The 9032-nt window shown below is 48.6% G+C and overlaps 1 protein-coding gene across 1 annotated transcript in view; it reads left to right on the forward strand.

Moving 5' to 3' along the window:
* Window positions 1–3677: 3677 nt before the first annotated feature.
* DAGLB (diacylglycerol lipase beta) overlaps window positions 3678–9032 on the forward strand; it is a 72101-nt gene continuing 66746 nt past the window's right edge. The window contains exon 1 of the mRNA XM_075319149.1: window positions 3678–3937. Coding sequence (XP_075175264.1) covers window positions 3843–3937 — 95 coding nt within the window. The 5' untranslated portion in view covers window positions 3678–3842. The remainder of the gene's footprint in view (window positions 3938–9032) is intronic.

Below are 9032 nucleotides of genomic sequence, written 5' to 3' on the forward strand. Positions count from 1 at the left end.
TAAGGTGAAGCTGCTCACCAGAACTGTCACTCAAAGAGGCACCTACCGCCCAAGCAACCGGAAGCTAAGGAGACTGCAGAGCTCTGGGATGCTCAAGAGAGATATTGAGACTAACCCTTTGAGAGTGAGGGTAGTTTATACAATGGCCTAATGTGAGGGGGGAGTAACATAAGAAAACCTGGGGCAAGGAAAGCATTTGTGCCCCCCCGACTCAGAGCATTAGCCCTCTGCCCCCTGCATCTCCATACAGATAGAGGTGCAGGGGGCCCAATGATTATTATGGGGTTTGTTTGGATTCTGTTTTATGATTTTTTTCAGAATTTAAAGGGGTATTCCCATCTCTAAGATCCTATCCCAATATGTAGTAGGTGTAATAATAATAATAATCTATATATATAATTGCCTTATTCTGTCTGTCTTGCTCCAAAATGACGTCATTACAGTGACAACCGTCGCCACACCGCGTGCGCTAAAGAGCCTGCGACCCAACAGCTCAGCTTAACTGAACAGCCCGAACTACGGGCCGACAGGACGACGCCCGACACTTTTCCCAGCACCCACACGGAGCCCCGACTTCCTGGTGAGTGCTGCACCCCCGTGTGCTGGTGAGTGCTGCACCCCCTAGCGGACACATACCCACCACTCGCCTCTGCCCCCCGCATGCATTACCCCACTCGGCTCCACCCCTTCCCGCACTCCGCCCTCTGCATGTATACACTGAACACACACACACACACACACACACACGGTCACCTGTCCCCAGCACTGACATCCTCAGCGCCACTTGGCTCCGCCCCCCCGCCCTCCGCATGTATACACTGAACACACACACACACACCTGGATAGTCACCTATCCCCAGCCGTGCAGTCCGCGGCACTGACGTCCCCAGCGCCATGGCCCCGCTCGGCTCCTTACCCGCACACATGACTCTGCGTGGCTCTGCCCCACCCACAAACATGGCCCTGCTCGGCTCGCCCCCCACACAAGAGCCCCGCCCGGCTCCGCCATCGCTGCTCCAGCTGTCTACCGCCCCCGACTCCTTTCTTCACATATAACTGGCAAAAATGATAATATTAAAATTTTCATCAATTGTGACACCAGCCATTACATGGTAGCATAGAGCCCACATACATATACATTAATCAAGTACACATGACTCCAGAGATGCATTGGCAAAAAATGGCCGTGTTGTTTTAGTAATGGTTACGTTAAAATGTATAACTTTAAATAGATTAAATACTTTTCCATAAATAAATACTTTCCAAAAATTACCAAAAAATTTACATATCCATATAACATATCAAACCATAAATCCACCCAACAAAAGTTGGGTGATTTTTTCCCATCTAATGAAACAAACACGACATCATATAAATATAAAGGGGGAGGGCGGGTGGCTGATTCTTCTTGCTTGACAGGTGACACTGACACAGCTGACCAGAACAGCTGTAATTTATCCAACTTTCTTCCTGCTCAAAACTACCACTGACCAATCACCACCTTCAAATTAAGCGTGCAACAGGCTGAAGAAAAAAACAGTTCCAGCCTGTTCACGTTACCAGCTGATATTTCAAAATTAACCCTTTGCAGTCAGAATGAAATTACCGATCAACATAAATACCATAAAAACAATTGGAATAAATCAAAATAATGCAGAACCTAGTAAAAACATAAAAGAGGGAAAAAGAGAAGATAAAAGGGGGAGGCTCATGCTACCATGTAATCCTCAGGCTTATAGACTCTGGGGATTTTCCATTATTATTCAATCTACTAACCTACATACACATTCTAGACTACCCGATACATTAGAATCGGGCCACCTTCTAGTAGTAATATTAGCAAATACCTCAAATTAGAAATGTAGTATAGTTCTCCTGATTAGCTATGTCTCTTACCTCATGTGCAGGGCATTGCAGGACCTTAGGTATCCATGAGCAACTAACTGTGATTATATGCGTGACCTTAACCATGGATACCTAAGGTCCTGCAATGCCCTGGACATGAGGTAAGAGACAGAACTATACTACATTGGAGGTATTTGCTAAATAGTATTATTATTACACCTACTACATATTGGGATAGGATCTTGGGGCTGGAAAGACCCCTTTAAAAAAACAACAAAAAACATTCCTACACACAGAAGTTTAACTTTTGTTCTAAACAGGCCCCATAATAATCAGCAGCCCTGCGCCTCCATCTGTATAAGTGATATCAATATTTTTGCACGTGATTTCCTCTAACAGAATGTATGGAAATGTGAGTGCGGCCTCACTGTAAGTACACCGGTGTCATCTTACACTATATGCTTGTGGTTGGGAATTAGGGGTCAAATCTTGGATTGGGGGGACGACAACGATTCAGGGGTGCAATATCTGATTTTTCTAGGGGGGGGCACACATTACTTCACTTGCCCAGGTAGCTGGCAGTCCCTAAGGCTACTTTCACACATCCGGCTTGAGCCCTGCGGCTCAATCCGGCTGTGCAAGCTATGCAACGGATGCGGTGAAAACACCGCATCCTTTGCATAAGTTTTTCCCATGCGGCCCGCCCGGTTTTTGCCGCTTGCGGCATGCTACTGAGCATGCGCAGTGGCAAAAACCGCATGCGGCGGCCGAATGCGGTATTTGCCGCATCGCGCCGCATCCGGCCGCCATAGGCATGCATTGAGAGATGCGCCGCATCGGCCGAATGCGGCGCGATGCGGTTTTTTTTGCCGCACGAAAAAAACGTGCCAGGCAACGTTCCATCCGGCCGCCGCATCGGCTAAATCTGCCGCATGCGGCAAAAACCGGATGGAACGCAAGGCCATGCGGCACAATGCGGCACTAATTAAAGTCTATGCAGGAAAATCGCAACCGGCAGCAAAAAAAACCGGTTGCGATTTTCCTGCAAAGTGCCGGATTGTGCCGCAGAAGAAAAACCGGAGGTGTGAAAGTAGCCTAAAAGGCTGCTTTCACACATCCGGTTTGAGCAGTGCGGCTCAATCCGGCTGTGAAGCCTATGCAACGGATGCGGTGAAAACACCGCATCCTTTGCATAAGTTTTTTACATGCGGCCGGTCCGGTTTTTGCCGCTTGCGGCATGCTACTGAGCATGCGCAGTGGCAAAAAACGCATGCGGCGGCCGGATGCGGTTTTTGCCGCATCGCGCCGCATCCGGCATCCATAGGGATGCATTGGGAAAAGCGCCGCATCGGCCGGATGCGGCGCGATGCAGTTTTTTTTGCCGGAGCAAAAAACGTGCCAGGGAACGTTCCATCCGGCCGCCGCATCGGCTAAATCTGCCGCATGCGGCAAAAACCGGACCGAACGCAAGCCCCTGCGGCACAATGCGGCACTAATTAAAGTCTATGGAGGAAAAACGCAACCGGCAGCAAAAAAAAAACGGTTGCGGTTTTCCTGCAAGGTGCCGGATTGTGCCGCATTGCAAAAGCCGGATGTGTGAAAGCAGCCCACTGCGGATTTTAGAAAAAAAATTAAAGCTGAGCTGTGATTGGTTGGTTGCTATGGACAACAGACAGTTTTTATTTTAGATTTTCCTTAATTGTACAGGTTTATAACTTTCTTATCAGTATCATTGGAGTTTAAAAATGTGGAAATGAAATAAGAGGAGCTGTGGGAAGATGAAGGCGGAAAAGGAGTGAAGGAAAGCATCTGATCAGTCAGCGGTCACGTGACGACACCGCTCGCCTCCCCGCGGCCGCTTGGCGCGGGCTCCTGTGTTTCCGGGCGGAGCGTCCTGAGCGGTGCACACACACGGGCAGTGCGGAAGCGGTTGCGCTAGTCGGGCAGGGAGCAGCCGCTGTGTCGTCCTGTGGGGGAGCGGGTGAGCAGCCATCACCATGCCGGGGCTGCAGCTGTTCGGCCGGCGCTGGGCTATAGCCAGTGATGATCTGGTGTTTCCCGGAGCCTTTGAGCTGCTGATGAGGCTCATCTGGTGAGTTATGCTGGGACTTGTAGTGGTGGTTGCTGTGGTAACGTGTCTGCTGAGCTCACCGCATCTTCAGCTGTCATTATGGAGCTGAATTAGTTAATGACACGTGACTGCTGCTGTTTATTTCTCATCCTGCAGTGTGCTGAGGGCTGTGGGACTACAAATCCCACAATGTGCTTGTGATCTGCACCTGCTCAGATGGTTATAGGGTCCCTACTAAATCGGGCCCCCTCCTGCCCTTTAGTTAGGGGATTTAGCAATCTCTTCACTGCAGGCTATGGCCATGATAGCTGGGTTGCTCCATGTCCATACACTATAATGGAGAGGGGCCATATAAGTGCTTTGTAGGGCTGGATGCTGCCCCCCCCCAACCAGCCCCCCAAACCAGCAGTTGCCCCCCCTCCTCCAATCAAATGCTGATGATGAGTTAAATCAATATGACAAAGCAACAACCCCTTTAAAAGCTGTATATATTCTGGGAATAGAGATGTCAGGATCGTCCCTAGACCCTGATCCTGCTGGGGGCTAAACATGGGCAACACAATAAGAGTTGCCAGGAGAGAACCAATTGAAATGGGTGCGGATTCCACATTTTCTGCCGCTTTTAGGATGACCGATCATCACTCCTGTCATCTGCTCAAGTAAATGTAGCACCCAGGGATATGGGATACTCAATCCCGGGCAGTGTCTCTTTTGGGGGAGGTCACGATGGTGGCCGTTGCCCGGTCCCGTGCCCTGGGCCCTTTTTCTAATGGGGATATTTACAAGGAAAAATAAAATAATGTTCACTTGTGACGCCACTTGCGATGTTGCGGCTACCGTGTATCCCCGAAAGTAAGACAGTGTCTTACATTTTTTACCCCTAAAAGTCACACTATGTCTTACTTTCGGGGTATGTCTTATATTGGAAAAAATCCCACAGCAATCGCAGCAAGTCTCCATGCAATCTACCGTATGGGGACTTGCCGCGATTGCGCCCTAAGTGTACCGCAAGTTAAGGAAACTTAACCACCAGCGGCTGCACATGAGGGCACTGAGGCTGCGTGATTTTGTATGTTGTCCATGGTCCTGATGGACCACGGACAACATTACTGCAACATTTCAACATTTCTCGGTAGCCGAGCGTTCAGCTGAGCGCCCGACCACCGGCATGTGTCAGCTCTCAGCTGAGCGCTCGGCCGCCGGCATGTCGGGGCACTCAGCTGAGCGCTCGGCCACCGGCATGTCGGGGCGCTCAGCTGAGCGCTCGGCCGCCGGCATGTCGGGGCGCTCAGCTGAGCGCTCGGCCGCTGTAACTGTACTGTAAAGAAGAAAAAAATAAATAAATTTTTACTACGTCTTACTTTCGGGGTACGTCTTACATTAGCCGACCCCCCCCAAAACCCCCACTACGTCTTACTATCGGGGGTGTCTTACTATCAGGGAAACACGGTATGTATAGGGAGCCGCCGCTGCAAAATGTCTCTACTGGGGCTGGTGGTATTGGCAGCTAGTATGGTAATCCCTCCGCAAGTAGGGTATTGCCCCAGCGGGTGTATGGTGCAGTGGGCGTTGGAAGAAGGCGTCCAGACAGGTATTCACTGCAACTGGTTTACTCACTGCTGGTAGATGTTAACTGGTTGCCCGAGGGCGGCTGGTTTCTCCTCCAGGTCCTCGTCGTCTCAGTGCCAGTTTGGTTCTCTGGTACCTTCTTCCCCTGCACCTGTCTCTGGTAAGAGGGTCCCCGTGGTATGGAACACTGGGGGTCCCCGGTTTGTGGTTTGCCCATTTCTGTCCGCCTGACGGTAGTGTGAACCCTGTGGGGTTTGAGTCTCTGGTCCTGACCCCGGTTCTTCCTTTGCTACTGTCTTTGGATTCTTTAGGGTCAGCAAGGTCCCTGATGGTACCCTTTGCTGTGCAGGTGTTAACAGGTCGGCTTGAAGCTCTTTCCTGTCGTAGGGTCCAGTACCCCGTCGGTGCGTAGTTCCAGGAGTACTCCACCGGCAACCACCTCTCCTGGGTACCAGGTCACTGTTAACCCGAGTCAGGACGTCACTTTGCTTCCACCTCCACTTCTCGCCTGTCTCACACACACACTCTACTCTGCAGTTCTGACTACTGACTTCCTGTGTTCTCCCTGTCCACAGTCTGCCCCTCTCACCTGGTCAACTAGTGGACTGGTTTGGCTCCACCTCTAGGCGACCATCCATTGGTCCCACCCTAGCCCTGTACCATTGTTTGGGGGATTGTTGGGGAAAAACTGGGATTACCTGGGTTTTTGTTGATACCGGTACTGGGGTTCTGGGTCCCTAAGGGAGTAGGCCCTGCATCCTTGTGGGGAAGCAGAACCTTGTTGCACCCTGAGGTTTCAGGGGCGCTACATAAATATTACTCATAACTTGTAGAGCAACTTTTCTGATAACATTGTACCGTTCCTCTGTTATTCTTCTTGGAAGTGTATAAATAAATTGACAGCTGGGTCCATGCTTTTGACATTGTCCAATCAGTACTGCTAGTATCAGACTGAGGCGTCTGAAATGGGAACACCCAATTGTCAGGAGGAAGAACAGAGGATTGACCCAAAGTTTTAAGAAAAGGGTCTCCAGAATGGCTATTTTATGGGAAATATAGGGCCACGGATCAGGAGTGGAACAATCAGAGGAAAGTACAATAGAAGCTCGGGCAGCACTTCTGTATTTATTACCCACTCCTGGTTTTCTCTTACAAATATTGAAGTAAGAAACTCACTAAATACTCAACATGTGAATGTGGCCTAAGCATTTACAGCATTGGGGCAGGAGAGGCTCTGCCCAGACATGGCATCTACTGTCCTTTTAAGACATCAACACTCCCACATGGCTCCTTAGTGCATTGGTTCACTGTGCGCGCCCATGTATAGGGGAGGCTATGATGGAGTCTAGTGTTAAACTACAACTACCAGCATGCCCTGGGGCCGATCATTTTTGCCGCTTTATTTATTTTGTAATACTATTTGTGTAATCTGAAATGGTGTAAGACATTTATAGAGAAATTGAATGTTGTAACTTCTTCAGTAAGAGGAACCAATTAGAATTTCATTCTTTGGTGTATAGAGAAAACATAAAGTTGTAGGCATCTGAGCATGTTAAGGGTTAAAGTTATGGAGATCCACAGGATATTGGTAGAGAGGGATTCATGTGCTGTGACATTTAAAGGGATTATGGCACGGTCTGATGTGCAGGATGGCTACATAGCAAAGTGGCCGCATCATTTCAGGGTTCCTGTTGGCCATCAATATGATCTGATACTTCTACAGTGTGTCCACCCATATCCTGTCCACCGCCATTAACTTGAGAACGGCGGCAGCTATAGGAATAGAAGTGGTGTCTAGGTATAGTAAAGTAGCAATGCGCTACACAATGAAACCACCTATAGTGCCACCTGGTGGAAAACAACAGAGTTAGCATTTTTATCTCAAAAACGGAACGAGATAAGAGAAAAAAAGTGAATTACAAATTTGTAGGGCATCATCAATTCAATACGAATCGACACCTTGCATACAGAAATGCTATGATTAGAACGTGTAAATCTCACAAGGCTGCGGACGTGAAGCGATACCTCATGGAGACCTTCCTACAAGTCATTGGGTATGGTGGCTGCGTGGCGTGGCCTCCACGCTCACCTGACCTGACCCCGTTGGACTTCTTTCTGTGAGGTCACATCAAACAGCAGGTGTATGCGACCCCTCCACCAACATTGCAGGACCTACGACGACGTATCACAGATGCTTGTGCAGACATGTCATCTACCATATTGCACAACGTGCAGCAAGATTCAGTATGCTGTGCAGAGGCCAGATGTGCATTGCAGCTGACGGGGGGCCACTTTGAGCATCAAAGATAAATGAGCGCCATATGCGTGACCAGCATTCAATGTTTTTTGTGGTGGGTCATGGGTTTCATATCATAGCATTTCTGTATGCAAGGTGTCGATTCATACTGAATTGATGATGCCCTACAATTTTTTAATTCACTTTTTTTCTCTCTCGTTTCATTTTCGAGATAAAAAGGCTAAACTCTGTTGTTTTCCACCAGGAGGCGCTATAGGTGGTTTCATTGCGTAGCACATGGCTACTTTACTATACCTAGACACCACTTCTATGCCTATAGCTGCTGCGTTCTCCTGTTAATGGCGGTGGACAGGATATGGGTGGACACACTGTGTATATAACAGGCACCATTGGATGGTCAGGATGTGTTGTACATTGGCAGGACAGGCCTTTATTTTGCCCAAGGCTGGAGTTCTAGACTATCCCACTACCCTCATCTGATATTCAGTCTGGTGTGTAGAAGATTGTGATTAATATCTGAGGAGAGTACGTTAGAAGTAACCCTTAACATTCTTGGTGAGTCCACTGATCACCCATTAACTCCCCCTCTGTGTGTGATTAATATATGATCCATGCAGAATATCACAAAAGTGAGTACACCCCTCGCATGTTTGTAAATATTTTATCTTTTCATGGGACAACACTGAAGATCTGACATTGATACAATGTACAGTACAGATACAGTAGTAAGTGTGCAGCTTGAATAAAAGTGGAAATTTGGTGCCCTCTAAATAACAGCCATTAATGTCTGAACCGCTGGCAACAAAGTAAGTACACCGTTAAGTGAAAATAGACAACTTATGCCCCAGAGTGTCAATATTTTGTGTTGCAACCATTACTTTCAGGCACTGCCTTAACTCTCCTGGGCATGGAGGTCACTAGAGCTTTACAAAAGCCGCTAGATCCTCTCATGACGACATCATAGAGCTGGTAGATGTTGAGAGGCTTATGTCCCCCCACCCCCCCCCCGCTCCATTTGAGGAAACCCCACAGATACTTACTACGGGTTTAAGTCTGGAGACAATTGGTCAGCACATTTACCCTCAGTTTATTCTGCAATGTAGTGGTTGTCTTGGAGGTATGTTTGGGGTTATGTTGGAATACTTGCCTTCAGGCCACTTACCAAAGGGAAGGGATTGTGCTCTGCTTCAGTATGGCCCAGTACATGTTGGCAATCATGGTTCCCTCAATGAACTGTAGCTCCCCACATCCGGCAACACTCGTGCAGCACCAAACCGACACTCCCACCAC

This window comes from Anomaloglossus baeobatrachus, chromosome 7, assembly GCF_048569485.1.
Source record: "Anomaloglossus baeobatrachus isolate aAnoBae1 chromosome 7, aAnoBae1.hap1, whole genome shotgun sequence".
Lineage (NCBI taxonomy): Eukaryota > Metazoa > Chordata > Amphibia > Anura > Aromobatidae > Anomaloglossus > Anomaloglossus baeobatrachus.